We start from the raw sequence: 18,878 nt of genomic DNA, 5'->3' as shown, positions 1-18,878 counted from the left end.
ATTTTAATATCCTCAAAAACCCTATGAATTAAGGTATTATTATTATCCTCATTTTACATATGAGGCAACTGATGCATTGAGAGGTTAAGAAACTTGCCTGTGGTCAACATAAGCAGAAGAACAAGGGTCTAAATGCACCCCAACACTCTGTCCTCAAAGCTGTCACATTCAACTACCACTGTAATATTGAGTCTTCAATCAATTGTTATATATACAGCTGTATCAGGCCTGAAAGTACTTACCACATAGTGGGTCAGCAAGGGCATTACAGTTCTATTTCTGTTAAAACAGAATGATGAAGGATCCACCACCACCACTCCCATTTTTAAAATATTCTAAATATTCACACTTATTAACACAAAAATAAGGTGACTAAGAAGGATAATTTCTGTATTTGGAGATAAATTTAAAATATCTACATTTTAAGGGACATAAAAGTTTTAATAGTGAACTGCTCTCTTGAATTTATTTGAAGGAACCCTAAACAATTTAAAAAGAAAATAATTATAAATGTATAAATTATTCCTTTGTTACCTTTGTGGGAGTAACATTAGCTGCTGGTCTGAGAAGATACTGGCAATTATATGCTGCTGACTGACTATAATATACTGAAGGGCCAGTAGTTGCAACTGAAAAAGAAAAAAGAAAAGAAAGAAAACACTGTTAAAGTCTATACTACAGTTAAGACTATCTAGGCAAGAGCTATAAATACAAAAGCAATAGAAATTAAAGAAAGATTTAACTACATAAATTTTAAATTTCTGTACATCAAAATACACCAATCAAGATTATCAAATGACAAACTAGAAAAAAATTGCTAAATATGACATGAAGAATAAGAGAATAGCATCGCTGTGATCAACAAGAACTACCTCACAAGCATTAAAAAAGGAATAAAGAAGAAAGTAACTGTTGCCTTTTCTAAGAAAGATCAGTATGATGTGGAATTATGGACATTCAGTCACAGAAAGGACGTAAGGAACCAAGATGCCATCTGATGGTCAATGCATTTGAAGTGGGCCTAGAAAATCTGCAGAAAGACTAGGTTGTATTTTGTAAACTAAAGCTATTACTGAGAATGTTCAGCTCAAAAATCGCCTGACAAATTCATGGAAAGAATGTCATAACATAAAATGTGTTCCCTGGCTTAAAATAAAAAGCACATCAACACTCATGCAGATGTACAAACTGTCTGCTCCCTCTGTTTGGTCTGTTTTACCAGGAAACAAAATGACTAGAAGGCACCCATGTTAATGAAAAAACTACCAATAGTCATTTGCTTGAACTGTTTTATGATAGTTTTACCAGAAAACAACCAAAAGACCTTTTATGCCTGTACATGGAAGAAGAAACAGAAACTGTGCCAAGAGGTTCCAAACAATTGCCTCTGGAAAGCACTGAAAAATCAAGACCTAGAAAAGGCTAGCCAGAAGCCCAAGTTTGATTTTGGAAACCTTACAGAGGTGAGGATAGCTATTTTGAAATTACTATGGGGAGGAAGCAGGCACAGAACACAGAACAACCTGACAGAAATGGCCCAAGAATCTTAAAGTCTTGCAAGATGTCTGTCTGCATGAAAGAAAAAAGAAAAAATAAAATATTAAATAAAAAAAAAATCTTAGTCTGAAGTTTAAGTAGGGACTTTAATTGACTACTGACTCTAAACTGTGCAGCTCTAATAAATCTACTAAAAGTAATCTAATTTTTTAAAGCACCGTATGAATAGACAATTTAGGAAAGAAATATAATAGGCCTCAAGGAACATGTTTTTGAAGTGAGCCATAAAAATCTGCAAAATGACGAGGTTGCATTGTGCAAATTGAAGCTATTATGAGAATGTTCAGGTCAAAAAAATTACCTGACAAATTCATGCACAGGATCTCACAAGGAACACAAATGTGTTCATTGGCTTTAAAAAAATCACATTAACATAACATTCATGTTGATATACAAAAACTCTTCTCCATCTGTTTTGTGTGAGTTTTACCAAGAAACCAAACAACTGGAAGGTACCTACGTTGAAGACAGCAAAACTACCAACTACCATTTGCATGAATTGTTGAGCATGACTAGTATTAAAAAAACTTAAAAATTGATATCACTTTTGTTCCTACAAATTGGCAAAGGATTTTATAAACTAGTAAGTCAGCATTAGCAAAAGTGCAAAAATGGCACTATCAGATACTAGTGGTAAGAGCATAAACTGAATATTTTGGATACCCTACAAAACTAGGACAGTGTCCTAGAATTTGTAATGGCATAAACCAGAAACAACATAAATAAAGGAACAGAATTTACAGTACTTCCATGTGATGGGATACCATGAACTCATTAATATTCAAAAAACATTTAAGTTTAAAAATGCTCAGAACTAAAGTAACATTTAAAAAACAGGCTAGCTCATCTACACACAACATAGTAACATGGTAACAATCTCATAAAAAATACTATATGTATAGAGAAAGAACCAGAAGGAAATGCTCTCAAATATAAGAAATGTTAATAAGGTGGTTAGTTTTCAGTTTTCTTCACCCTGTTCAGTACTTCTGAGTATCTCCTATGAGCTCATTAATCTTTAATTTTAATCATCTTATTTTAAAAAAACAAGGACCATCTTGATATATGTTTACTTTTATTAAGGAAAAAGAATCTATGAACACAGGAACAGAAATCAGGAGATCTTGGCTCTCGCCCTTTCAGTGCCACAAAGCTGTTTTGTGAACCTGTAAATAATCCATTTGGAGTCTCCATGTTTCTCAATTGTAAAATGAGGATGTGCTGCTTCTACACATTTCACAGGGTCATTGCAAGAATAAAATGAGACAATGAGAATGTTGGATTTACATGCTTGTATAAGAACAGAAGACCTTTTATGCCTGTACACAGAAGAAATGGAAATCATGACCCACAAGGCACCAAATAACTGACTGCACACGTCACTAAAAAAGCCCCAGGAAAGGCTAGCCGGTTTGTTTATCCTCTTACAAGGACCTATATGATGTGTAAGGTTTTAAGAAAACAAGGTTTGAACGTTAGACATTTCACATACTTATCTATGACTTACGACATTTAATAAGCTTGACTTCACAAAGATTTTCTGTTATTTTGCTTGTGTTGAGAAGACACTATCACAAAAGGCTAGTGGGGTTGCCTTAACTATATGAACCATCACACAAATGTGCTCATCTAAACTAGATTTTATTCTAAATCTTTCCTGGGCTAAAAAGAGAAAAAAAAAAGGGCACTACTACTACCATTTCAGAAGTCTGTCGTACGTAAAAGGAACAATTTTGTTATTTCTGGCTGCCTGGGAGCAATGTATTATACTGGCAAGTGCTTTGGAGTTACACCACTGGAGTGTGAATCTCGGCTCTATCAATAACTAGCTGTATAATAATGAGTAAGTTACCTAACCTTTCTTTATCCATTTCCTTATTTATAAAAAAGGGATTAATAATGGTACCGGCCATTCTAAGTTACTGTAATTAAATAAAATTACATTCACAAAGCACTTTTGCACATAGCCAACCCACAGTAAACACTATTAGTAACCTTAGTTCATTAACTGTTTACTGTATACTCTAATAAATGTCTGATACACACCCACGCCCACCTGCACATACACAAATGCTCATAGTAATTATGTAAGGCAAGTATTATCTCCACATTTCAGACAGGTTAACTTACACAGCTATTATAGTAAGTGATAGAGCAGAACTTAAAAACCCAGTATGATTCAGGTCCAAACTCCTTTTCTTTCTTTATATAACCATAATATTTCAAATTAAGTAAGATTTCCTATATAACATCCTGCCTCTCATCATTATCATCAAAATAATTCCCCAGAGGTGTAGGTTCTTAATTAAGCATTTCTTAGTGCATAACTCTATTCAATAACATTTTTCAATTTAAGGAATAATCTCATCTCAGCTCATCTGAGGTGTGGATTAAGTGTTCTTTAAGCCTTTATATACACGTGATCACATACGGCTCGTTTTTTCTGCTTGGGATTATAAAAATCTCCGTAACACCAAATACAGCTTTTGAAGTCACATATAAACAGACGTTGACATGTATATTAACAAACATATATAAACAAGGTGATTTCACATGTTATCTACTTAAAAGAGGGAAGTAAAGTAGTTTTACTAAAATATGTGATTATCCACTTGCCAGCTCACCTGTTAGTGGAGCCCCATGAAATGTCTGTGACCCCTGATATCCATCAGGCACCGAGTCTGGTCCATAATTCTCTGTGGGCCAACGATGACGGGGTGCTGACTTACTTCTATTTAGTTTCAACTCCTGCATTTCTTTCTATTGGAAGAAAAAAAAATCAAATAATTTTAAACATTTAATTATATCATGCCAGAAACAGTGCTGGGGAAACTTACTCTTTTAAATTTAAATAACTGATTTTTTTTTTTTTTTTTTTTTTTTTTTGAGATGGTGTCTCAATCTGTCGTCCAGGCTGGAGTGCAATAGAACAATCTTGGCTCACCGCAACCTCCACCTCCTGGGCTCAAGCAATTCTCCCACCTCAGCCTCCCGAGTAGCTGGGATTACAGGCGTCAGCCAGCACGCCCGGCTAATTTTTTGTATAATAGTAGAGATGGGGTTTCACCATGTTTGCCAGGCTAGTCTTGAACTCCTGACCTCAAGTGATCCACCACCTCAGCCTCCCAAAGTGCTGGGATTATAGGTGTGACCCACCACGCCCAGACCTGATTATATCTTTTGAAAGTTTCTATTTGCCAATGAGTTCTAGGTACCTGGTGCTGATTTTAAAATATGATTCTCAATTTGTTAAAAATTTATCTGCTCCCATTTTCATTCGTTAATACAAAACCTAATTCATTAACTCTCTCACCTAAACAAATAACCTCCTAAATGATCACACCTTCATTTCCATTCTACACTTGCCTACATTAACCTTTCTGACATTCACCTCCAGCCAAGACAATTCCCTGCTCAAAAAAACAAGTACCTACAAACTAAACTTCTTTCCCCAACTTTCACAGTCCTCTAACATTACACTGACCATCCTTTCAGTGTGTTCTTTCTACACTGCAATCTGGACTACCTGACATTCCAAATCACCTCCCCAAATTAGCTTTTCACTTAACCCCATGCTGAAACAAAATACAACTAATTCTCAAGGTGATGTTCAAATGCTCCACCAGGAAAGGGAAAAAAGCAGTAGCTGCAGATAATTTATTATGTATATAATAATACATCCAATGCACTTAAACTCTTAATTTTTATACTATCTACACTGTTAAGTAAACAATATTACCTCCTATCTTAAAATGAGAGAAACGGATGCAGGGAATAACAGCTGGAATTTGAACCACATCTGACTCCAAAAATGTTTTCTTAACACAACTCTGCTGCCTTGACAAGATGGCAGATAGATACAATGCTGTCTAGTGTAGCTATGTGGCTACCTGATCTCTGCTGAAGAAAACTAAATGACAGCACCATACCCAACCCTAGAACCTACAAAATGTCCCCTTACAAAACAGACACTTAACAGGAAATTCTTTTTCCAAAGAAATTGTAGTGGTATCAGAAAACAGGTAAATTTTGAAAAGTTTCAAACTTCTCTGTATCAGCCCAGGAATCCGACCAGTTCTAACAAGTGAGGTCAGGGACAGATCTAGCATGTCTGCTTTCTTTTTCTACAAGTGTTTCAAATAAAAATTTCCCAGAAAGACCTAACCATGAGGCCCAAAACTATCTCAATTTTCAAGCTAAATAAAATTTCCCCCACTCATCCATCTACAGTGCCTAGTCCAGATGCTACACATACACATCCAAGAAATAAGAAACTAGTGGAATCACCTAGAAAACTTTATGGTCACTGTTGGTATCCGCACCAGAGCTTTGAATTTGCAATCACTGCTGTAACTGTAATTTTTAACATTCAGTGTAATGAGAACTGGCTTCAATAATTCTCTCATTTTAAAGATAAGAAGCCAAACAGTCACAAAGGAAGTGACTGGCCCAAGATCATTAATTAATGGCAGAGTCAGTACTAGTACCAAGCTTTTCAAGCTCATGGACTAGTGCTCCACTATACTTCCACAGAATACAATGTTGGGAGCCTGAAACCTGTATGTTAAGTCAAAATTGTATGTAATTGTCATAGGCCATGACTACACAGAATTAACATTCAAGATTTTTGTGCAAATTCAAAAATGTCTTCCCCACCAAATAGTATTCTCTTAATTTGCAAATACTGCTGATCACACTGTAATAATCGCCACACATCAGCATATCCTTGATGTAACTTTAGCAGTATAATTTAGTTCTTGCCTGATAAACATGAAAGAACCTACTTTTATTTCCAATTCCAAAAAAGTCAAGCTCCTTTGAACCCTATTGTTAAAATAAGATATATATACATAACTATTTCCTTACATAATTAAGTCAAATTCATATGGAAGTATTAAAATATAGTAAGACTTTTTGAAGCTCAGACCACTTTTCAATTCCTAGCTATACATTTGAAGCACATGTAATCCACAGCTAATCTTGGAATGAACTCATAGACCAAAGTATGATTAGTACATTGTAGCAGTTCAATCACTTGGGAATCTTCTCTGTGTCAGGAACTCTTATATTTTAAATAAAACAGTTTCTACCTTTGAAGGTCTCAAATTTTGTGAAAGATGAGGAGAGGCACACATAAAGTACTTTCAAAAATATAGTAAAGGGCTGGGTGCGGTGGTTTACACCTGTAATCCCAGCACTTTGGGAGGCCAAGGCGGGCAGATCGCCTGAGGTCAGAAGTTCAAAACCAGCCTGGCCAACATGGTGAAACTCTGTGTCTACTAAAAATACAAAAATTAGCTGGGCCTGGTGGTGGGTGCCTGTAATCCCAGCTACTCGGGAGGCTGAGGCAGGAGAGTCGCTTGAACCTGGGAGGTGGAGGTTGCAGTGAGCCAAGATCGCACCATTGCACTCCAGACTGGGCAACAGAGTGAGACTCCATCTCAAAACAAAACAAAACAAAATATGGTAAAGGGTCAAGACCAAGGTATGTAGGCTGGGCACCGTGGCTCACACCTGCAATCCCAGCACTTTGGGACGCTGAAGCAGGAGGACTGTTTGAGCCAGGAGTTCAAGGCCACCCTGGGCAACATGGAAAAATTCCATCTCTACAAAAAATACAATTAGCTGGGCCTAGTGGCGTGTGACTGTCTGTAGTCCTGGCTTCGTGGCAGGCTAAGCCAAGAGGCTCTCTTGAGCTAGGAGGTCGAAGCTGCAGTAAGCTGTGATCATACCACTGTACTCCAGCCTGCACAACAAGACCCTGCCTTAAAAAAAAAAAAAAGACCAAAATGTCCCCTTGCCATACTATTTGGATGGCAAGGGGACATTTTGACCAGCTTCAGAAAAAAAGTGAGAGAGTGGCCAGGGAAGGAATCTTGGAATAAAAAGTACAGCTAGAGAAATTAAGTGACTTACCGTAACGGCCTTTACTTCTTGGCAAATCATTTTCAGTAAAGAATTCTGGTCACTCAGTGCTCAATAGTGCCCAGGCTGGAGTGCAGTGGTGTGATCTCGGCTCGCTACAACCTCCACCTCCCAGTCGCCTGCCTTGGCCTCCCAAAGTGCCGAGATTGCAGCCTCTGCCCCGCCGCCACCCCGTCTGGGAAGTGAGGAGTGTCTCTGCCTGGCCGCCCATCGTCTGGGACGTGAGGAGCCCCTCTGCCTGGCTGCCCAGTCTGGAAAGTGAGGAGCATCTGTGCCCGGCCGCCATCCCATCTAGGAAGTGAGGAGCGTCTCTGCCCGGCTGCCCACCGTCTGAGATGTGGGGAGCGCCCCTGCCCCGCCACCCCGTCTGGGATGTGAGGAGCGCCTCTACCCAGCCGTGACCCCGTCTGGGAGGTGAGGAGCGTCTCTGCCCGGCCGCCCCGTCTGAGAAGTGAGGAGACCCTCTGCCCGGCAACCGCCCTGTCTGAGAAGTGAGGAGCCCCTCCGCCCGGCAGCCGCCCCGTCTGAGAAGTGAGGAGCCCCTCCGCCTGGCAGCCACCCTGTCTGGGAAGTGAGGAGCGTCTCCGCCCGGCAGCCACCCCGTCCGGGAGGGAGGTGGGGGGGTCAGCCCCCCGCCCGGCCAGCCGCCCCATCCGGGAGGGAGGTGGGGGGGTCAGCCCCACGCCCGGCCAGCTGCCCCGTCCGGGAGGGAGGTGGGGGGGTCAGCCCGCCGCCCGGCCAGCCACCCCGTCCGGGAGGTGAGGGGCGCCTCTGCCCGGCTGCCCCTACTGGGAAGTGATGAGCCCCTCTGCCCGGCCAGCCGCCCCGTCTGGGAGGGAGGTGGGGGGGGGGTCAGCCCCCTGCCCGGCCAGCCGCCCCATCCGGGAGGGAGGTGGGGGGGTCAGCCCCACGCCCGGCCAGCTGCCCCATCCGGGAGGGAGGTGGGGGGGTCAGCCCGCCGCCCGGCCAGCCACCCCGTCCGGGAGGTGAGGGGCGCCTCTGCCCGGCTGCCCCTACTGGGAAGTGATGAGCCCCTCTGCCCGGCCACCACCCCATCTGGGAGGTGTACCCAACAGCTCATTGAGAACGGGCCATGATGACAATGGCGGTTTTGTGGAATAGAAAGGGGGGAAAGGTGGGGAAAAGATTGAGACATCGGATGGTTGCCGTGTCTGTGTAGAAAGAGGTAGACATGGGAGACTTTTCATTTTGTTCTGTACTAAGAAAAATTCTTCTGCCTTGAGATCCTGTTGATCTGTGACCTTACCCCCAACCCTGTGCTCTCTGAAACATGTGCTGTGTCCACTCAGGGTTAAATGGATTAAGGGTGGTGCAAGATGTGCTTTGTTAAACAGATGCTTGAAGGCAGCATGCTCGTTAAGAGTCATCACCACTCCCTAATCTCAAGTACCCAGGGACACAAACACTCTGCCTAGGAAAACCAGAGACCTTTGTTCACTTGTTTATCTGCTGACCTTCCCTCCACTATTGTCCTATGACCCTGCCAAATCCCCCTCTGTGAGAAACACCCAAGAATGATCAATAAAATAAATAAATAATTAATTAATTAATTAAAAAAAATTCTGATCTTCTGCCCATCGAGGTGGTGTTTTGGGAGAATACTAAAAAAAAAATAAAAATAATAAAGAGCATTTAAAACACTTAGAACAGAAACAATTTCACAATGAAATGATTCCATTCTTTCCTGTTTACCTTGTAACTTTTACTTGGTGATAGTGAATATTTGGTAGGAGATGGTGTAGAATGTTTTATTTCTGAATCTGCATTTTGCAAAGAACCATTTTTATAAAGAGGAACTGCTTCACTATAGTCTTCGAGTTCCTGCCTGACTGACTTAAGCATCTCTTTTACAGATTCCAGGGGCACAGGCAACTAAAAATAAAAGACATTAATTAAGGGCTTTCATTTGCAAAAAATTCCAAAAGTAAAAACTCTAAAATGATATATTTTATCTTATTTACATTTGTCACTTTAATAAGCACTTTACACTTTAAATAATAATACACATGAAAGTGTTTTTTAATTATCTTTTTTCTTTGTTTTTCTGCTGTTTTGTATTATTATTTTGTCTTTATTCTATTTTTTTCTTCATGAACACAGAAAAGTGTTGTACAATCTAACATCTTCTGATTCTAAAGTCCATGCTCTATTACTTCTGTTAACCATGATAATTGTAGAGGAATGTTAACTTGGAAAGCTTTTCCAAGTGAACAAAATAAGTTACTGATGTTTTCTAACTGATTTTCAATGGTGACAGAAATACAGATGCTACAATACACCAGACAACATAAATCCTAATAAAAGAGTAGTAACACAAATTAACCAACAAAACACTCAGAAGACTGAACATAATTCAACATCATCATGACAATCTCAAACAGCTGACAGCAAGAAAACAAGGGCGTTCATAATGGCTGATGACGATGAGAAGAAATGCTCTTAAGTTGTCAGCAACAACTTTCAATTTCAGCAAAGTTCATTAAGAATTAGTCCTGAGGTTATAATATTTGTTTTGATTACACTGCTAAGATAACAAAATCAATGTCTTATCTTAGAAATCTTTTCTAATTCTCCAAGAAGTACTTTTTAAGAGCATATACCTAGATTCTCAAGTTTAAAAAGACACACCAAACCTAAGACAAAGCAAGCAAATATAAGCATTTAGACACACACATCCCTTCTGTGCATTAATAACAACATATTACTGAGTATTTTTGAAATTACCAAAATATAACACCAACGCAAAAACACTGACCAGTGGGTTATCAGTAAGAACATACATACAACAACCTGATACTTACTTTCTTGACCACTGAAAGATTTGAATCACTGTCATCTAAAATCTTTATTAGGTAACCCCTGGTCTTTCTCAGATAATTTTTGCATTCTTCTTGTTCTTCAGGAGAAAGGGCATCATTTGCAATGTCTTCTGCCTTCCTGTGAAAAATCTATACAAATAGTGCTTTTATAAAATCATTAGCTTTTTAAAACAAAAAACTTTCAGCTTGGCCATGCATGGTGGCTCATGCCTGTAATCCCAGCTACTCAGGAGCTGAGGCACAAGAATCGCTTGAGCCTGGGAAGCAGAGGTTGCAGTGAGCCAAGATTGTGCCACTGCACTCTAGCCTGGCCAACAGAGAAACCCCGTCTTTTAAAAATAATAAATAAATAAATAAATAAAACTTTTAGCTCAAGTACCGCATCTACTTACCAGTGCAAGATTCCAATAAGAAAACACTTTTTATAGATTCAAAAGCAGTCATAGCATCTTCTATATTTCCATTTACTGCATCCAATATAGCAAAAGTTATGTGTGTGTCTTCTTCATATTCAACAATTTCTGATGCCTAAGCACACAGAATAGTTTTTAGTCAAATTGTTTATACTCAGAATATAAAACCCAAATGATTTTCCAAAGATTTTATATGATCTTAAGAGACAAACATCTCATTATTCTTCTCTGTCATATCTTATCTGTGAGAGCTAGTGAATTTAGAAAACAAGATTACCGTTAAATAACAAGGCAGCTAATTTAAGCAGTTTATAGCTCCACGTCTTTGTTTATAAACTGGAAATTCCCATCTCCAATAAATTCATAAAGGAACTCTGTTACCTGAATATCTACACTATGAAAATGTTTAAACAGAGGATCAATAGGTTCAGGAATACTGTTCTTCTTTATTATCTTCAACAATGGCAAAACTTTCTTCCAATAATGAACACTTCTCCCTATGTATTCTTGTTGATCATAAAAAGAATTAAGACCGCTGCCCTAAAAAAGAAAGTTAAAAGCACACAACTTTAAGGATCATGCATGATTAGATCTAAAGTTCATTTACAAATTGTAAGAACTGGCTAAAATTTCAAGTCAAAACCAAATGGTACCTCAATAGTCATTTGTTCAACTTCCAAATACTGTAATAACTAAACCACCTTAATACCAGTGAACTCACTGCAACCTCTGCCGTGCAGGCTCAAGCAATTCTCCTGCCTCAGCTTCCCAAGTAGCTGGGATTACAGGCACCTGCCACCATGTCTGACTAATTTTGTAGTTTTAGTAGAGTTGTTTTTTTTTTGTATTTTTAGTAGAGACGGGGTTTCACCATGTTAGCCAGGAATGATCTCGATCTCCTGACTTTGTGATCTGCCCGCCTTGGCCTCCTAACGTGCTGGGATTACAGGTGTGAGCCACCGCACCCGGCCTCTACACTCAACTTTTAAATGCTTCTAATGATACCACCCTAACGTAGCAATCCCAACTACTTTTTAACAGTTGCCATTTTTAGATAGCTGAAACCTGCCTCTTCTGTAGTGTCAGTTTGTTCAAAAGGCTGACCATCTACACCTAATGGTGACACAAAACACACCTTAAATATTTAGAAAGATCTATAATGGTCTTACCTACAAAGCCTTGTGCTAATTTTTTTTTTAATTTTCAGGCTGAATAATTATCAGAACTTAATTACTAAGGAATAACAGTAACACCTCAGCTAATATGTAACATTCACTGTGTGCCAGGCATTGCTCCTCTAAGTGCTTATATTTAACTACATTAACTATTTTGCAGCAATAAAAAACACATCTGTCATAATATGACCAAGCTGCTGTTTTCAGAACAAAAAAACTTTCAATAAGAAGTTCATGATTTTAAAAAATTAAGGTAAAGTTCTTTAAAAATGATTATACTTTATAACTCACCATTTTCTGAAGGCATTTTGCCCAATGTACAAGCAGAGCAGGTTGAAGGCCATGTTTTTCCTGGGCTCTTAGAGTGTTTATTTCATGCTGAACTAGAAGTCTCAATTTTGCTGAGTTTCCAGGTCTAAAAAATAGTTCAATTTACTAAAATTGCTTTCTAAATACACAGTTCAGCGCTTACATACATATATGTTAATGGGTCACATGACAAATTAAATCTTCACATGAGGATTAAATCCCTGGTAAAACCTACGCACTAAGTGAAAGCAATATTTTTGTTTTACTACTTAAACACTGATTTTCTGTGAATCAGAGTACAAACCGTATCCCACCAAGATTTTTGTCTTTCTGTACAAAGCTGTTTACATACAGGAAGGGGCAGGCATAACGGCTGATAGGAGCTGTGGTGAGAATTACATTTCTCCTTTAATTGTAAGTGGCTGGTATATACTACTCCAAGGAGAAATACCTGTTTTATTTAAGGAAAAGTTAAGTTAGAAAAAAAAATTAAACAAAATTCAGAATATTTAATTTGTTAAAATCTTTGCTTACTTCAAGATCTAAAATACATATTGATTCAGGTGCATTTGTTTCAAGACTTGAGGTTTCCTGGGGCAAATGATGGAAAAGCTGTTTTAGCCATTTTTGGATTCCAGGTAAAGCAGGCAATGAATTCCACTGTAAGCCAAGCCAAGTAAGGTGCTGAAGACTACCATTATGTGCTCGAATAGCACCTGAAATAAAATAAAAAAATTGGCTTAAGGGTTTGAAATTTTTCCTTGTGCCATTAGTTTTGCCAACATAAACAATTCACATTATATATATCTTAATTATATAACTGCTTTTCTATATCAAAGCTGGAGGGAATTCTATGTTAGGCAAAATCTCATGTTCTTATTAAATGCATTCTCACTTGATTATTTCTAGAAATTTTAATAAAAATAGTAGTGATGAAGAATGTTTAAGTCCATCTTAAAAAATGACACTGACTAGAACTCAATAAACCAAAATCAACTGACAAAAGCCAAATAAAGAACACCTAACCTAATAAGAAACCCCAAAACAATGGGGTTTCCTTTAAGTCATTAAAGCAATGGAACACCACTATATTAATCCATCAGTACAGTAAAGAAATCTGTTTTTCTACAAGAAAGTCAATATTGAAAAGGTTATGCGCAGTCAGGAGTTCGAGACCAGCCTGGCCAGCATGGTGAAACTCCGTCTCTACTAAAAATACAAAAAATTAGCCGAGCACGGTGTCACGTGCCTATAGTCCCAGCTACTTGGGAGGCTGAGGCAAGACAATTGCTTGAACCTGGCAGGCGGAAGTTGCAGTGAGCCGAGATTGCACCACTGTGCTCCAGCCTGGGTGACAGAGTGAGACTCTCTCTCAAAAAAAAAGAAAAGAAAAGGTTATGTGCTTCTGGAAGCATGAAGAGGTATAATCTTTCTGTCATTTTGGCAATTTGCAAGACTTAAAGATGTTCATGTCCTTTGTCTCAGTAATTCTGTTTTTAGGTATCTCTATGGAAATAACTTGCAATGAAGACACATTTTGTTGAAGTTTTTATCAGAGTATGATTATTAACAGTGGAAAAGTTGAGAAAACTTGGATGCCCAATAACAGAAAGTAGCAAGCAAATTATGACTACTTCATAAAAAAGATTATATTGCCAATAAAAGTCATATTTATAGTTTTAATACAGAGACTATGGGAGAGAATTCATGAAGGAAGCAAGATAAATCATACATAACCATTTAGATGAAAAATATGGCCAGATGCAGTGGCTCATGCCTATAATTCCAACACTTTTTGTTTTTGAGACAAAGTCTCGCTCTGTCGCCCAGGCTGTAGTGCAGCAGTGTGATCTTGGCTCACTGCAACCTCCACCTCCCGGGTTGAAGCAATTCTCCTGCCTCAGCCTCCTGAGTAGGGACTGCAGGCACATGCCACCACCCCCGGGTAATTTTTGTATTTTTAGTAGAGACGGGGTTTCACCATGTTGGCCAGGATGGTCTCGAACTGCTGATCTCAGGTGATCTGCCCGCCTCGGCCTCCCAAAGTGCTGGGATTACAGATATGGGCCACTGTGTCGGGCCTAATCCCAACACTTTGGGGGGCTTAGGCAGGAGGATCACTTGAGCCTAGGAGTTGGAGACTAGCCTGGGCAACAAAGGGAGACCCTGTCTCTACCAATTAAAAAAAAAAATTATCTGGGCCGAGTGGCATGTGCCTATGGTACCAGCTACTCAGGAGGCTGAGGCAAGAGAATCCCTTGAGCCCAGAAGTTCAAGGCAGCAGTGACCTACGATCATGCCACTACACTCCAGCCCAGGTGACACAGTGAGACCCTGTCTCAAAATACAACAAGGCTGGTCGTGGTGGCTCACACCTGTAATCCCAGCACTTTGGGAGGCCAAGGCAGGTGGATCACCTGAGGTCAGGAGTTTGAGACCAGCCTGACCAACATGATGAAATCCCGTCTCTACTAAAAATACAAAAAATTAGCTGGGCATGGTGGTGGGCATTTGTAATCCCGCTACTTGGGAGACTGAGGCAGTAGAATTACTTGAACCCGGGAGGCAGAGGTTACAGTGAACCGAGATCGCACCACTGCACTCCAGCATGGGTGACAAGAGCAAAACTTGGTCTCAAAAACAACAACAACAACAAAAAATACATGCCACCCCCACAGCAACACATTCAAACTCCCCCCAGCCCAACCCACACACAAAAGGAATACAGGAAAATATTAAGTCATTATTTCTGGGTAATAAGATTATGGGCAATTTATAAGAATTAAGATGGAGACCATTTCCTCTGAAACATATAACTTACCAACATCGTATCTAGCCAAATCTTTAAGCTCTGGTTCTTGTACATCAATGTTTCCAATATCATTGCTACCAAGAAAAGATGTATCCTTAGGTGACTGACTAGAAAACAGAGCATCATATAATGCAGACTGCCCGCTTTTGTTGGCAAAAGTTTCAACAACCTCTTTTTAAAAATCTTGCTTGGCATGACTTAAGTTTAGCAACATGTGCCCTGAAAAAAAAATTTAAGTTATTTCCATCACTTTATAAATACAGATTGTATTTGCTCACGTTGTCTCATTTGTATACCCAAAGGGGAAATAACATGATTATTGCAGACCTAACCCTCCAACCCCAAAAATACAGCTGGACAACAAAACGGGTGCTTATGTAGCAAATGAAAAGAGTAAAGGTTTAATATTCTCAGTATCTACATAAGACAGCAGAAGGGGGAAAAAAGACAGGAATGTGTATGAAAAATGCCAAACATATTTGCATTTTAGATGAAAAGGTCTGGATTTAAGTGGCCATAGGAGAACAGGGACAAGCTCTTATTCTCTGATCTGATACACTGATTTCTAAACCTGGCTCATCAGAATCCTCCTTTAAACAGCTTTTAAGAATTATTTCCAGCTGGGCACGGTGGCTCATGCTTGTAATCCCAGCACTTTGGGAGGCCAAGCTGGGTGGATAATGAGGTCAGGAGATCAAGACCATCCTGGCTAACACAGTGAAACTCCATCTCTACTAAAAATACAAAAAAAAAAAAAAAATTAGCCGGCCCTGGTGGCAGGTGCCTGTAGTCCCAGCTACTGGGGAGGCTGAGGGAGGAGAATGGCGTGAACCCAGGAGGCGGAGCTTGCAGTGAGCCGAGATCACGCCACTGCACTCCAGCCTGGGCGACAGAGTAAGACTGTCTCAGGAAAAAAAAAAAAAGAATTATTTCCAGGCCTTGTTCCCAGAGATTTTTATTCCATAGGTTTACAGTAAGCAATCAAAAAATCATAGTCCTCGGATAAAATACTGATACATGCTATAACACAGATGAACCTTGAAAACCTTGCTAAATGAAAGAAGCCAGTCACAAAAGACCACATACTATATGATTCCATTTATGTAAAATGTTCAGAATAGGCAAACCTACAGAGACAGATGAGCGGTTGCCAAGGCTGAGAGGTTTGGGTAAAATGGGGAGTAACTGCTAATAGGTATGGAATTCCTCATGGAGTGATGAAAATCTTCGAAAACTGACTGTGGTGACAGTGGTAATACTCTACAAACATACTAAAAGCCACTGAACTGTACACTTTAAATGGGTGAAGCGTATGGTATACAAATTATATTTCAATGGAACTTTTTAAAAAAACCCTCCTTCGAGTTAATTCTGCTGGGCAATTAGGTTTGGTTACCACTACACAGTTGTGTCTCAGCACACTTACAGAGGCACCCTCGGGATGCCCAGATCAAAGACATAAAAAAAAATACAGGCAATTTTTATCTAACTGTGACAACATGCAAAGGCACTTATGAGAGCCCTGCAAGCGTAGAAGGAAAAGAGAAAAGGAAAAAAGTAGAAAGTCACTTTAAGGACTGAAAGCCTAACTCCCACAAAAAAAGTGGGCTATGGAATAAAAGAGCAATGTGAGCTTTGGCCAACAGCCTAACTATACACCAAAGCTTATAATAACTTTGATTTAATATTACATCTTGCTCTTTACAAAATTCATCCAATTTTATATCAAAACTGCTCCTTATAGAAAGCATTATGTTTCTTCAGTTCACTGCTTGATTCAATGGCCATCTAACTACCTTAAAGTTTGTATCTTAACAAAATCAAAGGTAATACACAACAGACCTTTAGGATTCATCCCAAGCCAAAAATGGGGGAAAAAAATCCACAAATTCCAAGAGCCTAATATAAGGTAAGTATATATCTTCTATCTTCCTCACTGTGCTCTCAGCTCTTTAAGACAGATCCGTATCTTCTTCATCTTTATATCCCCACAGCAGTGTTTTTAGAATCAGCTGGTGTTAAATGGTTGGCAAATCAATAATTATACTTAGTTCAGGAAGTGACTAAATATTCAGGATAGAGGCTCTAGCAGCCAGATGAAGAAAGAGTTAAGAAATCCTCTCCACATAGGAACAAACAATATCAAATATTCATTTTTTTTAAAGAATGTGCTATTTCTTCGCATCTCTTCCATACCTATTGCTCTTAACTGATACGGCAAAAAGAAATAATTTTAACAAATTATCTCCTGGACAGATGGAGATTTTATCATAAGATATGCCTTAACAGAAATTCCTTTTTCTTTTTAAATTAAATTAGTTTAATATTACTATTACCTGATTGGCTCAGTCGGTCACAGGCCATCATTTCCAGCAGATTTTGTCCAGCTTCACCTTTTATTAATTTAATCTTTGGTCTTGGAACCTAATAATTTTAGAATCAAAAATCTTAATTTGATGATACCCATACTTCTAATAGTAACATGGTCTTATCTATTACACTGTACTTTTTTTGATAATGAATAAACAGTTAACCATTAATTAAACTGAATTGGAAAAGACTGCAAAAACTGGGAACCAAGGAATTTATATAACCTATGAAAGATAGGCCAGGTACAGGCGTGGTGGCTCACACCTGTAATCCCAACACTCTGGGAGGCCAAGGTGGGCTGATCACTTGAGGTCAGGAGTTCGAGACCAGCCTGGCCAACATGGTGAAACCCAGTCTCTACTAAAAATAATAAAAAAAAAAACAAAGAGCCAAGCATGGTGGCACACACCTGTTAATTCCAGCTACACGGGAGGCTGAGGCACAAGGATAGCTTGAACCTGGGAGGCAGAGGTAGTAGTGCGCCGAGACTGCGCCATTGCACTCCGGCCTGGGTGAAAGAGTGAGACTCCATCGCAAAAAAAAAAAAAAAAAAAAAAGAGAGGGGCCAGACATGTTGGCTCACACCTGTAATCCCAGCACTTTGGGAGGCCAAGGTGGGGGGATCACTTGAGCCCAGAGTTCAAGACCAGCCTGAACAACACGGTGAGACCCTATCTCTAAAAAAAGTTTTTTTTAATTAGCCAGGCGTGGTGGCACACACCTGTGGTCCCAGCTACTCAGGAGGCTGAGGCAGGAGGATCACTTAAATCCAGGAGGTCAAGGCTGCAGTGAGCCATGATCATGCCACTGTGCTCCAGCTTGGGCGACAGAGTGAGACCCTATCTCCAACAAAAGAAAAAAAAAAAAAGCATACACAGAGCAGCTCTGAGAAATTAGTTTCTACTAAAAGCATATTCATGTTACATTCAGAGAAATGGAAAATTTAATTACATTACTTTTCTACCCTGCATAAATAGGACAACAGCAGATGTTGTCCTATTTGAGTAGATATGACACCCTACTTTAAAAAGTACAGGTGAAATGACACTTGGAAATGCCACATTGTAGATAACACATTTTCAGAGTATGGATAATAGGGGATAGCACTAGAATAAATGGGACAACCAGGAAATTAAAGAGATCCTAATGCAATAACCTATGAAAAAAAAAAAGCATGATGAATAGAATGGCGAAGGGAAGACGTGACAGCTGCCTTCACATATTAAAATTATTTTATAAAAGAAATCATCAAAAGAAGAAACAAGACCAACAGGTAGAAGGCTTGAAGAATATTTTTATTCTATATAAGGAAGTACCAAGAGCCAAACCACCTAAAGATGCACTGGGCTATCTTGAAAAGTAATGAATGTCCATCACTGAAAACGTCCAGTCATAGGCAATGCCCGCTTACTAGAAACATGCCAAAAGTAACTATATGGGTGACTAGAGCATCGGCTTTTAATTCTATCACCACTTT

At 39.3% G+C, this 18,878-nt stretch overlaps 1 protein-coding gene across 1 annotated transcript in view; it reads right to left on the bottom strand.

Annotated features, from left to right (window-relative positions):
• LOC107971323 (RANBP2-like and GRIP domain-containing protein 1) overlaps positions 1-18,878 on the bottom strand; it is a 59,010-nt gene that overhangs the window by 23,415 nt on the left and 16,717 nt on the right. Inside the window, 14 exon segments of the mRNA XM_054677997.2 lie at positions 535-629; positions 4,182-4,317; positions 7,474-7,524; positions 9,072-9,104; positions 9,196-9,375; positions 10,305-10,451; positions 10,715-10,736; positions 10,738-10,850; positions 11,117-11,275; positions 12,202-12,325; positions 12,495-12,670; positions 12,754-12,935; positions 15,041-15,250; positions 17,368-17,455. Of these exon segments, the coding sequence (XP_054533972.1) occupies positions 535-629; positions 4,182-4,317; positions 7,474-7,524; positions 9,072-9,104; positions 9,196-9,375; positions 10,305-10,451; positions 10,715-10,736; positions 10,738-10,850; positions 11,117-11,275; positions 12,202-12,325; positions 12,495-12,670; positions 12,754-12,935; positions 15,041-15,250; positions 17,368-17,455 (1,716 nt within the window).

The sequence above is a fragment of the Pan troglodytes genome, chromosome 12, assembly GCF_028858775.2.
Source record: "Pan troglodytes isolate AG18354 chromosome 12, NHGRI_mPanTro3-v2.0_pri, whole genome shotgun sequence".
Classification (NCBI taxonomy): domain Eukaryota; kingdom Metazoa; phylum Chordata; class Mammalia; order Primates; family Hominidae; genus Pan; species Pan troglodytes.
This window is presented reverse-complemented; position numbering and strand designations above follow the sequence as displayed.